The sequence below is a fragment of the Sus scrofa genome, chromosome 5 (assembly GCF_000003025.6).
Source record: "Sus scrofa isolate TJ Tabasco breed Duroc chromosome 5, Sscrofa11.1, whole genome shotgun sequence".
Classification (NCBI taxonomy): domain Eukaryota; kingdom Metazoa; phylum Chordata; class Mammalia; order Artiodactyla; family Suidae; genus Sus; species Sus scrofa.
In genome coordinates, this window is record NC_010447.5 from 6,033,232 (window position 1) to 6,056,428 (window position 23,197).

At 53.0% G+C, this 23,197-nt stretch overlaps 1 protein-coding gene across 2 annotated transcripts in view; it reads left to right on the plus strand.

Annotated features, from left to right (window-relative positions):
* Positions 1-17,312, plus strand: part of ARFGAP3 (ADP ribosylation factor GTPase activating protein 3) — a 56,407-nt gene extending 39,095 nt beyond the window's left edge. Inside the window, exons 12-16 of one of the 2 annotated variants that reach the window (XM_003481526.4) lie at positions 405-536; positions 6,358-6,481; positions 7,965-8,055; positions 14,518-14,639; positions 16,231-17,312. In XM_003481526.4, the coding sequence (XP_003481574.1) occupies positions 405-536; positions 6,358-6,481; positions 7,965-8,055; positions 14,518-14,639; positions 16,231-16,248 (487 nt within the window). In that variant the 3' untranslated portion in view covers positions 16,249-17,312. The remainder of the gene's footprint in view (positions 1-404; positions 537-6,357; positions 6,482-7,964; positions 8,056-14,517; positions 14,640-16,230) is intronic. The other variant, XM_021091419.1, reaches the window with a different exon arrangement.

Sequence of the window (23,197 nt, forward strand, 5' to 3'; positions counted from 1 at the left end):
TGTTGGGATAGGCTAGGTCATGCCATGGTGGTAAATACCGCCCCTAAATCGTAAGGGCTTAACACAGCGATGGTTTATTTCTTGCTCCCTGAGGTCAGCTGAGGGTACAGGTGATTGACCAGACTGCCTGTCCTTCTGGGGGCACCTTGGTTGTCCAGATGGACGGTGGTTTCACCTGCCTGGGGCTGTAGCACCTGGAAAACCTGGCCTCTTCCATGCAGAAGGGACGGGGCACCTGAAAGGCCTTAGAAATGACTTGCCTTGTGTCTGTTTCCACTGCCCTGGCCAGATCACATGGCTGCTGCCAACTTCAAGGGGGCAGGGACGTGCAGTTCCCACGTGCGGGATGTAGGTGGACATCGGGAAAGTCCTCCAGAGTCCCCGCGGGGCTGTCTCTCCTACAGGTACTTCGACGAGCCGATGGAATTAAGGAGCAGTTCTTTTTCCAGTTGGGACGACAGTTCCGATTCCTACTGGAAAAAAGAGACCATCAAAGACACTGACCCGACCCTGAAAACCACAGGCTACACAGACAGGTATGAACACCGGGGCAGTGGGGGTGTAAACAGTCCGTGCGGCTCTCGGGGGAGTTTCTCTAAGACGCGTGAGTGATTTTGTTCTGCTGTTTCACGCAGGTTCTTTGTGTCCTGGTCTCTTAGGGTGGCTTTCCCAGAATGTCCCGTAACTGGAGTCATGCAGGGACGGGCCTTGTTAGGTGGGCTTCTTTGACTCTTCATGTTGGTGTTCCCCCCTCTTTATGGTTGAATCCGTTTATCCGTTTACCTGCCAAAGCACTGTCTCCAGTGTTTGGTGATTCTGAATGAAGGACTGTATACCGTATTGCCCAGACCGGGGGGCGTGACTAATGTGTTAGGACAGCCGGTGTAACCGGGTTTGTCCTAGGAAACCGGAATACACCGTCACCCCCCTCCTTGTGCACCCTGTGTAAAGTGGAGCCGTGTCGTATGTGTGTTACAGACGTGTTCAGAATTTACTCACTGATCCATGAAACTGGAGAGTGAAGTCACAGGCCTAGTTTTATTATTTTTATTTATTCATTTTCTTTTTATGGCTACAGCCATAACATATGGAAGTTCCCAGCCAGGGACTGAATCTGGGCTGCAGCTGTGACCCATGCCACAGCTATAGCAATGCCAGATTCTTAATCCACGGTGCTGGCCTGGGGCTGGAACCTGCCCCTCCACAGAGACCCGAGCCGATGCCGTCGGATTCTTAACCCACTGCACTACGTCAGGAATGCCAAACGGGCCTGTTTTAAATAGGAAACTTCCTTCAAATGTTATGTGGTTTGGTTATTTATTCATCTTTTTAAAATTAGACTCTCAGGCTTTTTAAAGGAGCCCGAAACCCTTTCTAGCAAAATGGCAAGCGCATCCATTATAAATGAGAGATGCATTTGCCTTACCTCAAATTAGTTTCACCTGTTTGGGCTGTTTTTGTTTGTTTGTTTTTTGTGCCAAGAACACAGGAGGTCCCCTCTCGTCCCATGGTGCACGTGTAAGCTACGGTCACAGTGCCGTGTGTTAGAGCCGCAGGAGCCCTCGCTTGTCTTCTCTTTGTTGATGGGTTCCTTTGCTGTGCAAAAGCTCCTAAGTTTGATTAGGTCCCATTTGTTTCATTTTGCTCTTATTTCCTTTACCTTGGAAGACTGCCCGAAGAAAGCATCGCTACGATTTATGTCCGAGAATGTTTTGCCTGCATTCTTTTGCAGGAGTTTTATGGTGTCGTGTCTTTGGGGCTTTTGTTTTGTTTTTGGTTTTTTTTTGGGGGGGGAGGGTTGCACTGTACCCGTGGCATGTGGAAATCCCTGAGCCAGGGTGTCATGTCATACATTTAAGTCTTTAAGGCATTTTGAGTGTATTTTGTGTATGGTATGAGAGAGTATTCTAACTTCATTGATTTACATGCAGCTGTCCAGCTTTCCCAACACCACTGGCTTAAGAGACTGTCTTTTCTCCATTGTGTATTCTTGCCTCCTTTGTCCAAAATTGATTGCGTTTTAAAATATCCTTTGATTTTTTTTTCTTTCGGTTTTGTATTTGACCCACTGGTTGCTCAGGAGCGTACTGCTTAATTCCCACCTGTTTGTGAATTTTCCCCTTGTCCTCCTGTACTGATTTCTACTTTTGTGCTCTTGTGGTTGGAAAAGATAACTTAATATGGTTTCAGCCTTCTTCAATGTAAGAGCTATCATGTGACTCCGATTGCTTGTGACCTAGCGTATGATTTGTCCGGGAGAAGGTCCTGGGTGTGCTGAAGAATGTGTATTCCGCTGCTGTCGGATGGGATGTCCTGACTCTGTCTGTCGGTCCATTTGGTTCAAGTCCAGTTTTCCGTATTGATTTCCCGTCTGGACGATCTGTCCATTTTTGAAAGTGGGGTATAAAGTTCCCTATTGTTATTGCCGTGCTGTCTGTTTCTCCCTTCAGATCTGTTCATATTTGCTTCTTATATTTAGGTGTTCCTGTCTTGGTTGCATAAATATTTACAGTTGTCACATCCTCCTGATGAATTGACTCCTCAATCATTTTATAATGACCTTTGTCTCGTGTTACAGTTTGCGACTTAAAGTCTGTTTTGTCCAAGTGTGGCTGTCCCTGCTCTCTGTTGGGTTCCCTTTACATGGAATGTCTTTTTCCATTTCCTCACTTGCAGCCTATGTGTGTCCAAAAGCCGAAGTGAGACTCTTATAGGCAGCATAGAGTTAAATTTTGGTCTGGTCTGGTTTGGTTTTTTTTTTTTTTTAATGATCGCACCCGTGACATGTCGCAGTTCCCAGGCTGGGAATTGAATCTGAGCCCCAGCTGCAACCAGTGCCACTCCTGTGGTAGTGCTGGATCCTCCAACCCACTGTGCCACCAGGCCGGGGATCAAATCCACACCTCTGCAGTGATTTGAGCTGCTGCAGTCAGATTCTTTTTTTTTTTTTTTTTTTTTTTTTTTTGTCTTTTTGCTATTTCTTGGGCCGCTCCCACGGCATATGGAGGTTCCCAGGCTAGGGGTCAAATTGGAGCTGTAGCCACCAGCCTACACCAGAGCCACAGCAACGCAGGATCCGAGCCGCATCTGCAACCTCCACCACAGCTCACGGCAATGCCGGATCGTTAACCCACTGAGCAAGGCCAGGGACCGAACCCGCAACCTCATGGTTCCTAGTCGGATTCGTTAACCACTGTGCCACGACGGGAACTCCTGCAGTCAGATTCTTAACCCACTGCACCATGGCAGGAACTCCAGGTTTTGCTTTCTTTTTAGTCCATCCAGACACGCTGTGTCTCTTGATTGGGGAATTTAATCCATTTACATTTAAAGTAATTGTTGATAGGTAAGGATGTACGATTGCCATCTCATTCATTGTTTTCTGGCCGTGTTGTAGTTCTTCTATTCTTTCTTCCTCTCTTGCTGTCTTCCTTTGTGATTCAAGGATTGTCCATAGTGGTATGTTTTGATTTTATTCTCTTTTGCTTTGTGATTATAGTGAGGCTTTGTGGTCATCACGAGGTTCGCATAAAATGTCTTACAGTTTTACAGTCTATTTTTTTTTAAGCCAATAACAGCTTAACTTAGATTGCACACAAAAGCTCTATTACTGTCCTCCTGCATGCTCTGTTTCTGATGTCATAATGTACATTTTTGCATTGCGTATCCACTAATTAATTATCGTAGCGAGAATTATTCTCACCACCTTTGTCTTTTAACCTTTGTACTAGAATTGAGTGATTCACACGCCACTATTACAGTATGAGAGTATTATGAATTTGACTGTCTCCTTAACCTTTCCCAGTGAGTTTTATGTTTTGCTTTTGTTTTTCCAGCACTTGAATGCATCATCCCACTAACTTCTGGCTTGCAGTTTCTTCTGAGGAAGCTTCTGATATAGCTTTATAGGGCTTCCGCTTTATGAATGAGTTTCCTCCTCTTGCTGCTATCAGAGTTTTCTCTTTGCCTTTGAGTTTTGACAGTTTTAGTGTGTGTGTCTTGGTAAAGACCTCTGCGGGTTGAATCTGTTCAGAGGTCTATGAGCTTCATGGTGCCTGGGTGTCCAGTCTCTCTCCGGATTTGGCAACTATTTAGCTATCATTTCTTTAAATAAGCCTTTTGCCCCTTGCTTCCTCTCTTCTCCTCTGGGCCTCCCAGAATGCATGGATTGTTTTCTTGATAGTGTCCCATATTTCCCAGATACTTCTTTACTTTTTCTTTTTTTCTCCTCTGACTGCAAAATTTCTTTTTTTTTTTTTTTTTCTCTTTTTATGGCCACACCTGTGGCATATGGAAGCTCCTGGGATAGGAGTCGAATTGGAGCTGGAGCTGCAGGCCGTTGCCATAACCATGGCAACACCAGATCCAAGCCACATTTGTGACCTACACTGCAGCTTGCAGCAATGCCAGATCCATAACCCCCTGAGTGAGGCCAGGGATTAAACCTGCACCCTCATAAATGCTATGTTGGGTTTTTAACCTGCTGAGCCACAATGGGAACTCCCTGACTGCATAATTTCAAATGACTTGTCTTCAAGTTCATAGATTCTTTTTCTGCTTAAGTCTGTTGTTGATGTGTTCTATTGTCTCTTTTTGTTTCTTCATTGTATTCTTTGGCTCTAGAGTTTCTGTTTGGTTCTTTCCTATAATTTCTATCTCTCTGTTGAACTTCTCATTTTATATGTGTATTATTTTCCTGATTTTTTTGGCCACCCATAGCATGTGGAAGTTCCCAGGCCAGGGATCAAACCTTTGCCACAGCAGTGACCCAAGCCACTGCAGTGGCAACACCAGATCCTTAACCCACTGAGCCACAAGGGAACTCCTATTTCCCAATTTTATTGAGCTATATACCTGTGTTCTTACAGGTTGATGAACTTCCTTGAAACAGTTATTTTGAGGAGTTCCCTGGTGGCCTAGCAGTTAGGGATTCAGCATCGTCACTACTGTGGCTTGTCCAGGAACTTCCGCATGCCACAGGCACGGCCAAAAAAAAAAATTATTTTGAATTCTTTGTCAAGCCGTTTTTGCGGGTCAGTTACTGGAAAGTTATTGTTTCCCTTTGTGGTATCACATTCCCTTGATTTGTTCATGTTCCTTGGAGTCTCGTATTGCAGCCTTTGCCTTTGAAGGAACAGCCACTTCCTCCCATCTTTCCCACTCGGCTTTGGGTGAGAAATACCTTCAATGAATCAGCCCTGCCAGGGATGCTGAGGCCTTCTCAAACCTTTTCTTCTTTCTTTCTTTTTAGGGCCACACCTGAGCATGCGGAAGTTCCCAGGTTAGGGGTAAAATCAGAGCTGCAGCTTCCGGCCTACACCACAGCCACAGCAATGCAGTATCCAAGCCGCATCTGTGACCTATACCACAGCCCATGGCAACATGGGATCCTTAACTCACTGAGCAAGGCCAGGGATCAAACTCTTATCCTCATGGATACTAGTCGGGTTCATAACCCTCTGAGCCACAGTGGGAGCTCCTCTCAGACCTTTTCTAAGGATGCACTCACACCACACTTCCTACTTCTTTTGAGGGGTGAATTCTTAAGGCGACGTGTCTTCTCTCAGCCCCACAAAGCAGGGTCAGGTGCCGAGAGCCCCCTGCTTGCTTTCGCTGGACTGGTGCCCTGAAATGCTCAAGTTTATGTGCTTTCTGCCAGTCCCCCAGAGTCGGGCTGACTTTCTGCACATGCCCACTGGCTCTCTGCAAAGGCTTGCACTCACCTTCTGTGGGAGCATGTGCAGGGGGCCAGCTGTGGAGGTGGGTGAGGCATGCAGAGCATTGGCAGGCCCCCATGGGCTGGCTAGGGGCTCCACAGGCCAAGTGTATGCGGTGATGGGTGAGCGGGCCTCCCACCTTGTCAGGTCCAGGAAGTGGTTAGTAAGAGCCACCTGCCTCTGAGTTCCGAGCCCCAGCTGCTGTGCCTCTAGCCTCTCCCAGCCGCTGAGCCACGCAGATCACCTCGGCGTGCTGGGTGGGGTCAAAAAGAAGTGGGCATCCTTGACAGGGTCCCACACAGCAAGGGAAACCAGGCCCCCGCTCAACACCTTCTCCCCTGCCCCTGGGAGACACTGCAGCCGAGTGGATCTCTCTTGGCACCGCGCTCTGCTGACCCAGAGGAGAACCAGCACGGGCAGCGTGAGATGCCTCCTCTTGGCCTCTTTAACACACCCAACCCGGGGTGTTTTGCTCCACCAACGTGCTGGAATCTCCCTGCTGGCCTCCGGGACTCCCACAAAGGCACCCTCATCGGCGGGGCCTTGTCAGAACCAGGGTCCTCCAGGGGGATGGTGGCAGAAGGCTCTTGCTCCCCCACCCTCCCGACGTCTCTCCTGACCTGGCCGTTCGTAACCGTAGACCCGCTGCCCGTCGCAAGCCAGACCACGAGCCCGTCGACGACACGGACGAGGCCCAGAAGAAGTTTGGCAACGTCAAAGCCATCTCCTCAGATATGTACTTTGGAAGACAAGCCCAGGCAGATGTAAGTGTCCGGAGGTTTGGGGGGGGCGGCGGGGGGCACAGAGCCGGTAGGGGCAGGGGCAGGGGCAGGGGAGGTGTGGGCAGGAGGTGCTGGGTGCTGAGCGAGATGGACTCTGGGCTGGGGCGCCGGAGCAGGACGCGAACCCAGGGCTTCCTGACTAATCACCCATTTGCTGCTCCAGTTAGAGGAGCGAGGGGAAGGTAGGGACTGTGTCTCGTATTTCTTACTCCTTTCCCAGTGTTTTGAATAGCCATCCATTTCAATATCTTTTGAATACATTTCCGGAAATTCTTGATGTACCTATAACTTACCTAGAAATTCTCTTTTGCCTTTTTTTTTTAGGGCCACACCCATAGCATATGGAAGTTCCCAGGCTACGGGTCGAATCGGAGCTGTAGCCGCCGGCCTACGCCACAGCCACAGATCCGAGCCACCTCTGCGATCATAGCAATGCTGGATCCTTAACTCGCTGAGCAAGGCCAGGGATCGAACCTGCATCCTCATGGATGCTAGTCAGATTCGTTTCCACTGAGCCACGACGTGAACTCCCCCTTAGAAATTTGTTAAACATAGTTAAATGAAGTATACAGATATATTTCCCAAGGGTAGATGTATTTACTTTCAGGAAGGAGTTTATTGCCTCTTCTCAGAAATGTTAATGAACTCGTCTTAGTGGAGTTTGGCTAAGCGGTAAGACCCAGATGGAAATGGGGAGCTTTAAGGGTTCCCCCTAAGGCTGCAGGATGGATGTGCTTACGCAAAACTCTCAGAGATGAGTGTCATTCCCAGGCTTCTTGCACGACACAGAGAACTGTCTCCTAAAGTGCGCTGACTTGATTTTGTAGCAGCATTTTGAGAGTATTTAGTGTTTGTTTCCTCCCCACCTGGCTTCCCCCCCCCCAAATCTGCCTTGTTTTAAAAGTTAACAACCTTCAGGAGTTCCGTGGCACAGCAGAAACGATTCCGACCAGAAACCATGAGGGTGCGGGTTCGATCCCTGGCCTCGCTCAGTGGGTTAAAGATCTGGTGATGCCTTGAGCTGTGGTGTAGGTCGCAGACGTGGCTCGGATCTGGCGTTGCTGTGGCTCTGGTGTAGGCTGGCAGCTCCGATTAGACCCCTAGCCTGGGAACCTCCATATGCCGCGGGTGCGGCCCTAAAAAAGACGAAAGACCAAAAAAAAAAAAGTTAACAAGCTTCAGGTCCAGTTACAAGATAACATAATGGCTGTTGGGAGAGAGCTCCTTGGAGTGGCCTTTCCTGCAGGCCCACGGCCGAGCTGTCACTGTCACCACACTCAGGGTTCCCCTCACTGCCCATCACTGGCCGGGGCGCTGTGCGTTGACCTGTCTGCTTGTGGCCTGAAGAACGTGCGTGTCATGCTGGCCCCCAGCCGGGCCGTGGCAGCTTCTCCGTGACGCCTTTTGTAAAATTGCTCACGGTTGTTTTTGGAGCCTAATGTTTCCTTTTCCTGGTCTCCCCTAGTACGAAACCAGGGCTCGGCTGGAGAGGTTCTCGGCGAGTTCCTCCATCAGTTCAGCTGATCTGTTCGAGGAGCAGAGGAAGCAGACAGCAGGTGACGTGCGGGAGGGGCGGCGGCAGGGCGGGGGGCAGGTGGTGGTGGTAATGAGTTGGTCTCCACCGCGTCCACGGCGTGAGGGCGTGTTCTCTGGCTAAGACTTTTACTTTGCCAAGATTATTAGCAGTCACCGTTTGATGCTCTGATCACCTCTGTAAGCGGGCAGAGCAGAAGTTATCATTCAGACTTTGCGTGCCTAGAGACCAGGTCATGAGACCACGTCGTCTTCCTGCCACATGGTCAGAGGTGGGAGTTTCCTGAGTCGCACGAATGTGGTGTCTGATTCATGTGGCCCACAGCCCTCAAGAGGCCCCGCCCTCGGTTCCTCTGTGACACCACCCACTCCCTAACTGTGAGACCCGGAGCCTTTCACGTTGCTTTTAGCCTCAGTCTCCGCCTCTGTAAAGTGGGCGGATAATACCTACCTCACAAGCGTGTGCGGAGGCTTACATGAGGTGCTTTATGTAAAGTGCCACCTCGGGGCCTGGCGCATGGCAGGCCCTCCCAGGCCCGCCCACCCCCTCCCCGCCCCCGCCAAGCCCCAGACACAGATGGAACAGGTGACTCCACCAGCCTCCAGGCTCCAGGGGAGACAGAGTGGGGCTTTGGGAATGAGCAGGTGGAAAAGAGGGTCCAGGCCCCCATGAGGAGATATCTGGGCTCCCCAGGGAGTGAGTCGCAGCGCACGGGCCCAAGGCGGATGGCGGGAACTGTGCCACCCTCTGCTTGTGTCTCTGTCCCTCAGCTGTAGGGAGGCCACTTTTCAGCCACACTTGGGCCTCGTGCAGGCCTCAGGGCTAAGGAAAGGCCACATGTCCTCCTGTGTCACAGCCAACATTAAAGCACAGGGTTTGGGATGTTGCTGCTGTGGCACAGTGGCTTAATCATCAGGCTTGTCTCTGTGGAGGCACCAGTTCAATCCCTGGCCCAGAGCAGTGGGTTAAGGATCCAGCGTTGCTGCAGCTGTGGTGTAGGTCACAGCTCTGGCTTGGATTTGGATTCGATCCCTGGCCCACATGCTGTGGGTGTGGCTGAAAAAGAAAAAAAGAGAGCAAGAAAGAGAGAGCAGGGTTTGGAGTTCCCCTGTGGCACAGTGGGTTAAGGATCTAGCATTGTCACTGCAGTGGCCTAGGTTGCTGCTTTGATGCGAGTTCAGTCCCTGGCCCGGGAATTTCCACATGCTGCAGGTACCACCAAAAAAAAAGAGCAGGGTTCTGAGGTCATTTCAGAAACCCACTGATCAGCAGGAGCGCCCAGGGAGAGGGCCTCCAAGGCCTCAAGGCCCAGGACCGCCTACCCCCTCCTTTCCAACCCCGGAGGGGCTGGATGTGGGCACTGGGCCTTGCAGCCACAGAGAACTTGAGTCCAGAGAGAGACAGCCTCACCAGAGACAGTCACAGGGCCGACCTGGGTGCCTGGGGCCTCCTGAGTTGGGGTTTAGGGGATGTTACAAGATCCACCGTGGCCCTTGGGGGCCAGTGGCAGGCTGCCGTGCTGCAGTGAGCGGAAGGTTCTAGCGGGGCAGCGCCTCGCGAGACAAGAGGGACCTGGGCCAGTGGCAGGGAGCGTGCTGAGGAGAAGCTGCTTCCTGCACTGGGTCTAGGTGGGGAAGGGGGTGGCTCGTGGACTCATGTTCTCATCCGGGCCCTTGTCAGGGTGACTTCCTTGGCACACCTGGCAGAGGGGTGCTCGGCCCCTGTGCAGGCCCACCATGGGTCAGTGCTGGGGCGCCCTGCACAGAGGGCAGGTCAGTCCAGAGACTCAAACAAGTTGAAAAATCACCCCTGGCTGTGTGTTTTTGTAATTCAACTTGCTGGAAATTTTGCTTTGAAACATTCTTGTTTGTTCAAAAGCCTTTTGGAGATCGGATGATTGGGCGTTCGCATTGTTGAAGGAAGGTTGCGGCCAGCCTGTTTACCTTCCTGTCCCCTCCCTGAGAACAAAGGTCCATTAAATTTTTTGGCCCTGTGTGGGTCCCAGCAGGCTCTGTCCTAGGGACTTGCCGTGGTGATTAGGCCACGCTGGGGTGCGAGGCCGCGCGGGGACCTCGGCCCCTCCCCACGGCCAGGGTCCTGCCTCCCCTCCCCCTCCCCTCCCCCCGCCTCAAACCCAGCCGGTCTGCGTCTTTCAGCAGATGCCTTCAGTAACTGCTCTAAATGTAAGCGCTTTGAGCACCTCATTAAATATTTACCCTTTCAGCAAAGAGCAAAAGCTGGTTTTAAGGAGTATTCTGCGTGCCTTCTCTTAGGCTGTTCCCATGTATGAAGTGTCAGTGCCGCTGGGCGGGTGACCCTATAACTTGAAGACTTCTTTGGGGTTGTGGGGGGAGGACAGTCCTGCGATGGAAACGCCTCCCGCCTCCAGGGAAGTGCGGTCCCCCCGGGGGCGGGGCTTAACCGGGGGCGGGGCTTAACCCAGCGCGGGAGGGAGTGAATGAGAAACCACAAGAAACCACGGGTCCGCACCCCCAGCTGGCACAGCGCCCAGCCCTGGGCCCCTCCACCGAGCAGGGTCCGTTGGGGGCCGTGGGACTGCCCGGGGGCACCAGATGACAGAGCAGAGGTGACTTCGTGAGAGCCATGTTGGAACAAGGGAAGCTTCAAAGCCAGCTCACCCCTCCAGTGTGTTTCCTTCAAGGAAACCGTTCTGTCCATTAGCGTCTGAACACGGCCCGCGGGGCCGCCAGGGCGCCTCGGACTCACCGCCCTGCGTGACGGGGCTCCAGGGCCTCTTTGCTGTCCCTCCCTGGAGGCCCATGGCCTCTCTCCTTCCTCCCAGCCTCCAAAGCGCTGACCCATCTGCCATTCGGCAGTTTTGTTGGGTTAGTTGCTGTGTGTGTTTGTCACAGGTCGCCGCTGTGTGGTGGAGTCGCAGACCAGGTCCGGTCACACAAGCCAGAGGCTCCTCCGTCTGAGCCGAGGGGCGTCTGTGTGCCTGAGAGGAGCGGCCACTGTGGCCCTTAGGTTCTGGGTTAAACTCATTTGCCCCTGTAATCTTGGATCCTTCTCTTGGTCTGTTCAGTTTCAGGGAAATTGGTACATGGTGTTATTCCATTAAATTCAGTGTTGGGGAGTTCCCGTTGTGGCGCAGAGGAAATGAATCCAACTAGTATCCATGAGGATGCGGGTCCCATCCCCAGCCTCACTCAGTGGGTCAGGGATCCGTTGTTGCCGTGAGCTGTGGTGTAGGTTGCAGACGCGGCTCCGGTCCCACGTTGCTGTGGCTGTGGCGTACGCCAGCAGCTGTAGCTCCAACTCGACCCCTAGCCTGGGAACCTCCATATGCCGCATGCGGCCCTAAAAAGCAAAAATAAATAAATTAATTAATTCAGTGTTGGAAATGCCCGGGGGGGGTCATCCAGGGTCACCCTTGGGCCCCGCCCTCCTGCCCCTGGCTTGGGGCACTGCTCCACCCAGGCTCCCACCGGCCCCTGCTCTCTTCCCAGGGTCATTTCTCCTCGTGGTTGGGCCCACCTTGCACAGTCCCCCCACCCTTGTGCTCCACGCAGCATCAGCGGGGCTTCCAGTGACTATCTCCCCTGGCTGGACCCTGCGCCCTTCAAGGGCAGGACGTGTCCTTATCTCTCTACCCAGTGTCCGCAGCACCAGTGCCGAGGATGCCCTCCTAAGCATCCACTGAGCGAGCCGACAGTGAGGAATGAACTGAGCCTGGGAGAGGGGGCATGGGGCAGCGGGCACCTCCGCCAGCCTGAGCCCAGGAGCCATGGTCCCCACCGCGTCAGCTCCTCTTCGGCACAGGCAAGGAACGTGCTTTCTGCCAGCTCCGACGCCACGTGGCCAGTGACAGGCGCGTGGCAGCTGTGTTCCACTTGGGCTGCAGCTTTAAGAGACAGTGTGCGTGTTGCTGTTTCCTTCCCTGTGCGGCGGCCATGGAAGCTCCAGCTGGAAGGTGGCCCTGTGGGCCTGGATCCCAGTGCCTACGCTGAGCAGACCCCCTGCTGACTGTGCTGTCCGGGCCTTTCTGACCGACACCAGGCCTCCATGCCAACCCCTGCTCTGGGTGGCTCAGCTTCCCCCGCTCTCCTCAGGCACCAGCCTCTTCCTGGTAATTCGAGCCAGAAGCCTGGGTCTTCCTCAGTCCCTCTCCTTCCCAGCCCCCTGCTGCCAGTGAGTCAGTAAGCCTCCTCAGACACACCGGCTGCTGACCCCACCGCCACCGCTCAGGCACGGCCACGGCCCTGCACGCCTGGGCCACGGCTGCACCTCCTAACTGCTTGGTGTTGTCAGAAGTTGATGGTCTGCTTCCCCAGGAGGCAGTAAGCTCTGGAAAAGCAGGACCAGACCCGTTGTGTAGCCTGAGGACACGTGGGCTCTTTGATTACCACCCTTCCGTGCAGCCTGGGGCTGCCTCAGAGGAGACACGGGTGCCCGGATACAGAGATCAGGAGATAGTCAGTGTGGAGCCACAAGCGACAAGCCCCAGGGCAGCAGAGCTGCAGGAGGCAGGCGGGAAGACTGCCTGCTGGGGACCTGTCACCTACTCTAGGAGTTGCCCAGAGTTGCTTATACCCCCAGGAGCATAGATCATTAGTGAGGATTAAGTAAGGAATGAAGATGCACTGTCAAGAGATTAAATCAGACCTGAGTTTCTCTCTTGTATATAATTTTGGGGAGCTATGTTCCCTGGCACCAAGGACCCAGACCCCTTTCCTCTTGTTTCTCATGGCCTCCATTCTCTACTTTTACCTCATGCCCAATATTGTTGCTCCAGCTCCAGCCATCACACCTACATCCCTGCTAGCAGGAAGAAGGAAAGAGAAGGGCATGCCCCAGCTCTGTAAGGCATTTCTGCTTTATCACATCGACCAGAACTCTGTCACCTGACACAGCTTGTTGTAAGGGTTAGAATTTGGGAGTCCTAAAGAGATGGGGAGAGAGGAATGACACTGGGGCTCAGAGCACCTGAGGACTGCTTGTGGTCAGTGGGGGATCCTTGTCCCAAAGCCATCCTGCCTCAGCTGTGCTCTCTTCTATAAACATTTTTCAAGTTGTAAGTGGAGGTGCTTCTGCTGAGATTTCCCCCCCCCCTCCCAGCCGACCTCTGGCCACACCTCTCTGGCCACTGGGACCTCGTTGCACAATGGAGCAGCTCCGCCTCTGGGCCTTTGCACCCAGGATCTCACACTAGCTCCTTGTTTCCTCCAAGACCCACTTTGCAAGCTGGTAGCACCACTATGCTGGGATTTAAACCCAAGTCCCGTCACGACTGGGCTGCCACTCTGTCGTTCGCAAAAGGCTACAAAACTTTGAAACGTCACCTGGAGGCCGAGAGGGGAAGCATCCACACCTGTGGCCGTTCCTCCCCGCACAGTGGGCACGGGACAGTGCTGCAGGGGACACAGTGTCTTGTGGGTGGTGTCTCTGCTGGAGGATGAACACATCGCTTCCATTTTGTTCTCGGAAGGGGACCTGGTATCTCCTGCTTCTTCAAGGGCAGGTGACTGTAGACAGGTCGTGTGTAGCTGGGCTGGCTCCCTGTAGGACCTGTGGGATTTGGCTTCACTTGGAGGTCTCTGAGCCCCTCCAGCACCTCATTACAACTGCGTGACACGTGTGCGGCCAAAGCCCCGCTGTCAGCCCCGGAGCCCCCTTTATGTGTGATAACGCTGCGTGCGTCACCTGTGTTGGTGGCAATAGGCTAGTGTCTGTGATGGGACGACCCAAACTTAAGCAACAGAATCCCAGCTGACAGCAGCCTCTGTGCCTGAGACACTGGCCATGAGCTTGGCTCTGCTCAGAGTCAGCAGCCTTGGGACAGCTTCACCCACCGCTGGCTTACGGGTCTGCCCCCCACCCCACCTCATTCTCTCTGCAGTAGGCTTCCTCCTTCCCTCCTTAGGAGTAGGGAGAGGGGCAGCCCCAGTCACGAATAGCTGCTCAAGAACCCTCAAGAAGCCAGGCCTTCTCTCCCCTGAATATTCCAGAATCCCAGCAAGGCTCTGATTGGCCAGGCCCAGGTCATGTGCCCACCACATGGTTGGGGGAGTGAAGGGGAGAGTCCTTCCCCAGAGGAAGGGAGGGGGGCTTTTATACAAAGAGGAGAAGGGATGCTGAGCCCACAAAACGCAGAGGTATCTGCCCATCTGCCATTTTCTGAATATTTACCTGTCAGGTTTGTGTCGAGCCTGGAGAACACAGGGCCCAGAGAGGGTGAGGGCCCTCTCCAAAGGCACACAGCTTGGAAGTGGCAGTGCCAGTATTTGAACTCATGATGGTCCTAAGACCTAGTACCGCATCTTCTCTCACATGGGGTCTCACAAGTGGTTCACGACAGGGCTGGCGCCGAAACCCACTGCGGGGTCCTTCTCCCTTAACCACAGCTGTTGCCGGCGGGAAGCAGGAGGGGAGGGGCCCACTTTCTCCAAAGCCATTGGGTTCCCAGGCACTGGCTGTGCCGTTGCTGCAGGAGAATGACAGCCAGCGTCTGCTCTGTGTGCAGGAAACTACAACCTCACGAGCGTGCTGCCCACGGCTCCCGACATGGCCCAGTTTAAGCAGGGGGTGAGATCCGTTGCTGGAAAGCTCTCCGTGTTTGCTAACGGTGTCATGACTTCAATTCAGGTTAGTGAAACTGGGATGACATTAACTGAGCATGATGGTGGGTTTGTAGCTTCGAAAATGAGATTTGGACTACTCTTCAATTGCTAGAAAATTAGATTTTGTATTATTGATTTATATGTTTGCTGCAGTGTAACCCAGGACATCATGGAAACCAGAAATTATAATTTCATATTTGTTTAAATTTTCTAATTTACGACCTAGAGGAATTGTTACTGGAATTGTCATGATCATTATCTACTTTTTTCCTATCTTGAAATAGAAATATTGGGAAGGAAATAAAAATTACCCACAATGTCACCTCACAGGGAAAACTTCCATTAATATTTTGGTTGATGTAATTTTATTTATTTACTTATTTACTTATTTTTGTCCATGCCTGTGGCATGCAGAAGCTCCCAGGCCAGGGATCAGAACCTATGCCACAGCAGTGACAATGCCAAATCCTTAACTGCTAGGCTACCGGGGAACTCGATGATTTTATTTTAACTCCAGATTTCTGTGGATATCCGTTTAAAATTTTAAAGGGATTATGTTGAATAGGTGGTTTCATAGCCCCTTTTTCTTCATGCTGTTGTGTTATGAGCACTTGTGTCTAATTAAAAATTCTTCAGGAGTTCCTGTCGTGGCGCAGTGGTTAACGAATCCGACTAGGAACCATGAGGTTGCGGGTTCGGTCCCTGGCCTTGCTCAGTGGGTTAAGGATCCGGCATTGCCGTGAGCTGTGGTGTAGGTCGCAGACGTGGCTTGGATCCCGTGTTGCTGTGGCTCTGGTGTAGGCCGGTGGCTACAGCTCCAGTTCGACCCCTAGCCTGGGAACCTCCATATGCCGCGGGAGCGGCCCAAGAAATAGCAAAAAAAAAAAAAAAAAATCCTTCAGAAACCACATTCTGTTGAGTGAAAAATGCATGTGATTCATTTAACTATTCCTCAAGTTGGTATTTAGATTGTGTTTCATTCTTTTAAAAGAGGCAAGGATGGAACATCTTGGAACACTTTCAGGCCAGCTCATAGGAAGGCTATTTCATGAATGTTCTTGCTCTGGTCAGGTTATTTTAGGACCCTCCTGTTGACATAAAACGTGGCCAGACCAACACACATGCTGGTGCCTCTGAAGGGGGCTCCCGGCAGGGAGGCGTGGGGCTGGGATGCCCCCACCACGGGGGTTCAGCCTTGAGGATCCTGTCAGTGGTGACCCAACTTCTGTTAGGGTTCTCAGAGCTCTGTCCTGTCCCTTAGGCCAGCCGAGCCCCCACCAGTCCTTCCAAGGAGGTGGCATTCCTACCTCATGGACGATGGTCCCCGTTTTATAATTGGCCCCCTTTTATAGAGGAAGAAACGGGCACGGAGGTTAAGTTGCTCCTGCAGGATCCCCCCCGCCGACCCCGAATTTCAGGGTTCAGACTCCACATGTGTCCCTCTGTCCTCCCCGTCGGGCCTGCCTCCCAGAGGGCGGGCTCACCGGCTGGGGGGCCCTGTGTCGCTCCGTCCGCCCTGCGCGCCGCAGCGGCTCCTGGCCGCATCCCCTGCCCGGCGCCCCGCGGCTTTGGTGACGCAGAGAGCGAGGACCTGACGCTGCTGTGGTTCCCTCTAGGATCGCTACGGTTCTTAAGCCCGACGGCCCGGAGCGCGGCGCCCGCAAGATGGGAGAAATTCCTCCCAGTGAACCAGTGCCCACATCCCAGACCGCCGAGAGGACCAGCCAGTTTTGCAGATCGTTTTGCTGCGTTTTCCCGTGGTATACCTACATTGCTGATTTTTAATATTTCTTTTGAGAAATTCTTATTTTTTGACGTAGTAGAAGCTTCTTGGTACTTTGTTCTGTGTACTTCCTCCTGCCCACACCCTCCTTCTGGCCTGTCTGTGCCCATCCCGCTTTCTTTCCTTGAACTCTTTGGTCCCAACAGCCAGGGGTCTGGAGACAGGGGCTCCTCCACTTCTCCAAGGACCAAGAGCCTTCGTGGGGTGGGGGGGTGTCTCTGCTGTGAGCCTCCCGGGCCAGCAGCTACCAGAGTCAGCTGATGCCAGAAGGGCCTGAAATTCACAACACCTCTTTGGTTAAAAAGGGAGCCGAGAATAAAAGGCAAAGACCAAAAATGGCTGGTGTCTAATTTGATAGGTTGTTTCCTTTATATTTCCACATGTTAAGGTGATTTCCGAATAATGTTTAAAGATGTCTGTCCCTTTGTTTATTTTATATGATCTATACATTTAAAAATAATTCTCAATGAGTGCTTTTAACAGCCCAAGCTTCTGCTTTGCCAAGCAAATTAATCTTTGGACAAGGTGTTGCTGTTTGAATTTATGAGAACCGTAAGAGGACTCCCTCAGTGCATTTATAAATCAATGTGGTGTACAGAAGTAAAAATGAATACGGTAAGAGACACCCACAGAGAATATTTCAGTACATGGGACAACAGGAGTTGTAATTGGGTAGTTTTCTTAATATTTTTATCTTAATCTTGGTTTTCAAAAAAAACTACAGAATGTGTACAAATGAATAAAGAAAAATAATTTGGCTGTGTTTTAGACAGCATTAGAATATATTGTTCAGCACAGTAAAATATATTTGAAATTCGATGAGCCAGAAATGTGGTTTCAACTGAATATTTTGTGAATTTTTCTTAAAAGCTCAAATTTGTAGACTTCTAAATATAATAAACAATTGCAGCAGATCGTATGGCCTACTTTTTAAAAAAAAAAAAAAAAAAGCTTTCATAAAGACCCATAAATCAGGGCTTGTGGTCTAACGCTGAAGTGTTTTTGAGTGGGTTCTGTTGCAGGTGGATTTAGTGTGTTGGGGGCGTGGCCTGCACTGGCCTGAACCTCGGTTCTCTCCTGGGTGAAAGCGAGACTGTGCAGAGTGGCGTCTTTTAAGCCCATGGTGCTGCCCTAACAAGGGCCACAGACGAGGCAGCTTCAACGGCAGACTGTACCTTCTCCAGGTTCTGGAGGCGAGAAGTACAGGATCAGGGTGGCATGGGGCGTGGACTCTCCCGGGCTCGTGGGCCGCTGCCTTCTCCTCTGCGTCCTCCCCTGACCTCTCCCCGGAGGGAACCAGAGGCCCCTCTCTGTCTCTTCCTCTTTCCTGGGGCACCAGTCACCAGTCCTGTGGGCTCTGCGCCCACCCGTGTGACCTCATTGAACCTTAACCACCTCCTTAAAGACCCCGTCTCCAAATGCAGTCGTGTCGAACGTTAGGGGGACACAGTTCTGTCCGTAACGGGGTCCATGAGAAACTCCCACCCGGGGTTAGCCCTGCTCCACGCTGGGACTTGGACTCAGCCCACCTCTGGGAAGCCCTCGGAGCAGGCAATGGTCCCATTTCACAGAGGGCAGGTGAGGCTCTGCAGAAGTCCCCCCACCCCCGACTCTGAATGTGGCCATGCTTTTCCCCATCACGGAACCTCCTCGCGTGGACCTTGTGACCACAGGGCCAGGGCGGGCAGGAGCCCCCTCTGGTGGGCTCAGCCCACCCCATCCCCCACGCCCATGAGTGTGTGGGGGGTGGGAGGGGGAGAGATTGGCTTTAGTTTGTGTTCCTGGCCCGTCTGTCCTTGGGCCTTGGTGTTTTGTTTTCCAATCGGTTTGCACGAATGCTTCAAATAGTAAAGTTGGTAGTTAATAATTGTTCCAAGAAATCACACGTGCGATCTATTGATGAAAAAAGAAAACAGGGATAGGGGAACCCGAGGACCCGGAGGAAACTGGCCAAGGCCGGGCTGAAGGGTTAAGCCGCGGTGCTTGGAAAAAGGTCTTTATTGTGCTTTTGTTCTTGAGAGCCAAGCCAGTGAGGGCCAGATCCCGCCGAGGAATTGGCAGAGCGGGGGCAGGGTGGGGGGTGTTCTATTAGAACGAGTTCTCTTTGAAAATGCAGCGGCCTTTGACCACCTTGGAGAGCCCGTTGGCCATGTGGTCGACGGGCGAGGATGGGAAGTGCTGCCTGGAGGGGGCTCCCCCAGTGGGCTTGAACCTGACAGCAAGACGACTGGGCTCCCAGGGGGACGGAGGCCCACCCGAGGGCCTGGGTGCCAGGACCCCGCACTTCTGGTCCCCACCCGGCTCTCTTGCCTTTGCCCGCTGTCCCCTCCCTCGTCCTGTTGATTCCTCATGTCTTCCCAGCACGATTAAAATATAAGCGCCCCAGTTCACAGGCTCTCCTGGTGCTGAGAACTGTGCCTGGAACACTTTGCATGAAGGAAGCTGGTCCTCCCCCACCCCACCTCCCGCGCCCCTGGGAGGTGATGTGTGGGGATGACAGGAGAGGGTGCAGAAACAGGAGCTGGCGAGGCCTCAGGCAGGATGTGGGGCTCGAACCCTGGTCGCACAGCGCCGACCCCACTAACCCTCCCACTCGTTGCTGTAGGCACATCTTCCAGCCGTCTCTCTCACCACCACTCATTTTGGTTTGTTCAAGGCCCTTTCACTCCCCCCGCCCCCAGCAGGCCCAGTGCCATAGAGAGCAGGTGTCTAAGGTGGGCAGGCAGGTGACAACCTCCTAGGACACATGGTAGGTGGTGGCAGTGGGGTGGGAGGAGGCGGAAGCATCTGGGTTCGGGTCTGCCCCTGGGACTCAGGGTGACCGTGACCTGCCCCAGGTCAGACCCTGACCGCAGCCCACCCCCTGCCGTGCTCCTGTGCTCAGATGGCCCTCCCCACCGAAAACTGCTCTGCTCTCCGTGGTTACGCGGCTCAGATACCGCTGTTTGCACTGCGGCGGTCGATCGGTTTACAAAGGCACCTGTGCTTTCTCCCGTCCCCTCTATGCCGGGGCCCTTTTCCTCTGTTTGTACTTCTTATCGTTCTGCTTGCCCAGGTCATTTGTCTCACCAAAAACAAGGGCGCAGGAGCAGGAATACCTGCGTGGCACTGGAAGGTGGATGGACAGATGGACGGAGACACCAGGGATCTCTCTGGCCAGACAGCCCCCCTCCACCCCGGCCCGCCATGCAGGTCCCCCTCCAGGGCCTGAGGTGCTAGGTCACAGCCACCCCTCCCCAGCTGTATCCCAGCTTTGCCCTGAGGCTTTGATGCTCACTCCCTACCTATACCCAGGCCACCATTTCCTGCCCTGTCCCCACCCCGTGGTTTGCACCAGGCATGACCTTGTTCGCCTGAGCCACCAGTTCCTCCCTCATACCCCATGACCCTCTCCAGGAGTCACTGGGTGAGGGTGACAAGCTCTTCCTGCATCTGCTCAGGAAACCTCCCAGCCAGACAATGCAGTGTCTTAAGTCACAGTGTCTAAGTGACTCTGGCTGACCAGAGATCAACGAATGGCAACAATGCGGGTTGATGATTCAGCCCCGCCCCAGGGCCACCAAGACAGCCCCACCCAGGCCGAGGACCCTGGTGCCTCAGGAGGGTCTGGGGGCAGAATCATGCTCAGTGGGGGAGGGGAGAGATATCTAGAGAGGAGACTCAGAGTCCCCGTTAGAACTGAGCCCCAAATGTCCTCGTGGGACAGAGCTCAGAGATACACTATTGACAGGGGCTTCAAGGGGCCCAAAGTCCCATCCCTGGGGCTGACAGCCCTGGAAGGGACACTCCTTGGGAGTTACTGGGATGCACGGGGTTCCCTTTTCTGCCTCAAGCCGCAGGGCTGGGAACCCAGGCACCGCCTCCCGAGTCCTGCCAGGCCCTGGCAGACTTGGGGGCTGGCCGACCATCCCACTGTTTATGTAGCTCTGGGCATCCCCTAGACACCTCACCCTGAGTCCCGCCTTTCAGGAGCCAAGGGAGAGCCAGCGCCTCCAGGACATGGGGCCGAGACTCCCAGGCTGACCCCAACTCCGTTTGACTCTGGACAGAAAGAAATGCCCCAGATCTGCCAGGTTCCCTGGAGATTGGGCTGCCAGGAGCGGCCCTTCCCCCCCAGGTCTCAGGGAGCAGCGCTCAGCAGAGCCCTCGATCCTGCAGGCAGAGGCCACAGGGGCCGGAGGGAGCACTGCACAGCCCCCAGTGGAGCTGTCACCCCCAAGGCGGGTTGGCCTCTTGGTGGGTGTCACTCTTGAGTCAAAGGGAAACCGCACAACCCGAATCGGGACTTGAACCCACAGTCTTTTCATTAAAATCGCACACCTGGTCTCAGGACTTACTGAAGTTGAGGTCCTTATGTCTTAGCCTAATTCAAAGTGATGATAGGTAAGAAGTAGATTTACTGAGGAAAATGAACAGAATGTGGCCCACCTCCCAGGGCTAGAGAGCAGCCTTGAAATGGGGGCTGGTGAGTGTTTATGGGCTGAGTAATTTCACAGGCTAATGAGTGGGTGGATTATTCCAACGATGCAGGGAAGGGGTGGGGATTGCCAGGAATTGGGCCGCCCCCACTTTTTTCCGTTTTTATGGGGGCCTCCCAACTGTCCTTTCATAGGCCCTGTGGGCGTGTCATTGAGATGCTAACGTGTTACAATGAGTGTGTAAGGAGTCTCAAGGTCCACTGGAAGTCAGATCTTCCACCACCTTGGACCTAGTGGGTTCTAACCAGTTTTTGTCATTGCAACAGCCGTGTCATTATTTTTTACAGTCGTGCCCTGCTCCTTCCCTTCTGTTTCAGAGAGACACACAGCCAAGCCAAACAATGGAAAAAGGAAGAATTTATTACTTGCAGCACGTAAGGAGAACGTTGGGGATCTTTCTCAAAGCAGTATCTCCCCAACAGCAAAAGTGGGAAGGTTTTAAGCTAAGTGTTCATGCATATTTATGAAGGGGTTTGGCCGGTGTATGCATATTCACTGCAGGGCTTGAGCCGAGGCAGAGTTCCCCAGAGCCCGAGCTTTAATGGGGTCATAAAAGGTCATCAGCATTCCTTAGGTTTCAGTTGATTTGGTGGTTGGGGCTTAATTCGGCAAAACAGCTCCAGAAAATGCTTTAGGCTAATTTTTGCTACTGAAATGGAACTGGAATCTTTACAACTAATTTATTGTCTTTGCTGCTGTTACTTTTGCCTGATAACCGTCATTCGTTCCTGCCTTCTTTTGTTCCCTTAAAATCATTACGACTAGAGTTCCCGTTGTGGCTCAGCGGGTAACGGATCTGACTCGTATCCCTGAGGATGCGGATTTGATCCCTGGCGTGGGTAAGGATCTGGTGTTGCTGTGAGCTGTGGTGTAGGTCACAGAGGCAGCTGGGATCCCACGTTGCTGTGGCTGTGGTGTAGGCCAGCAGCTGTAGCTCTGATTCGAACCCTAGCCTGGGAACTTCCATATGCCTCGAGTGTGGCCCTAAAAGACAAAAAAAAAAAAAAAACGTTATTATTGAGACCTGTTCATGGCAAGCATTATGGCCAGGCTTAGATTACAAATTGGCTTAGGCCTAACATGGCTTCTGTTATGTCAAGAAAGCCATGCCTGGTTCTGTTTCTCTGGGGACCCTCTACCCTACTGCTTACAGAGCTTCCCAAATTCCTCCAGGGTTGGGTGTTGGATGAATAGAAACCCAGATACCTGTTCGCAGAACCAGAGGGGGTCCCTGCGGCGACTCTGGGGTTTGTGCAGCTGGATTGCTGCGTGTGGACACAGACGTCAAAGGAGCAGACCCTGTGCGGGAGGAAGAGGGAGCTTGGGATGGGCCTGGTGGGTGCGGGGGCTGGGGGCGTTGGAGAGAGAAAGAGGTGAGGAAATTGGAGATGTGCTTGAATATTCATCAAAGCTTTTGTTTTGTTAATGGGGTTGGGGAGGAAGATTGTGACAAATGCCGAGGGTGGCCTCCAGGTGGGGTGACAGAGCAGAGGCTTCCCTGGAAGGGTTGGGCAGCGAAACAAGGAGAGGACAGGGGTGCGGGGGGCGGGGAGTGTCTCAGAAAGAACTGGAAGCAGGAACTCTAGTGCCAGCAGCGCTTTCTCCCCATGTGTGCCTCTCCCTGGCACCACCCTCTTTCACTGTGACTCCTTCTCCACCAGGACGGCCAAAGGCTCTGAACACTGCATCTGCCATCTCCCTCTGCTGGAGCCCTACTGGATCCAGGCTAGAGTAAACTCCCAGGGAAGGGCTCTGATTGGCTTTGGTCTGGTCAGGACCCACCCCAGCCCTCCTCCCGACCAATCAAGAGCATCCTGAAGATGGTCCCCCAAGAACTAGTGCTCAAGTGAGAACCAGACATTTGGGTGGGGGAGTTCATGACGCAGCTAGTAAATGGTGGTGTCGCGACTAGAACCCAGGTCTTCGGGTTCCAAATCCTGGGCCCACCCATTGCAACACAGCTTCATCTTTACAGCCTCTCTCTTTTGGTTGCATGTCTTCATGACAAGCCTTGAAGGCAGAGACCATGCTGGATCTTTTCTCCCGTTGCCAAGAGCACAGGGTTTCTCAAGGTTCAGTCTGGGCAGATCCCTGGCTGCGTCTTCAGGGGTCCTTGGAGTTTGGGCTGACAGAGAAAACAGCAACAAACCCATGTGTCACATAAATTTCGCAAAAGTGTGGGGTAAGGTTGATAATGACGACTCACAAGTCTCTCTTCTTAAAGGTTGCCCATGTCCTCAAAGGTCGCACATGAGCCACAAGGACAGTCCCGGCCAGTTCACCACAGCTGACACATTTTCATACCATTTGCCTGGGAGAGTT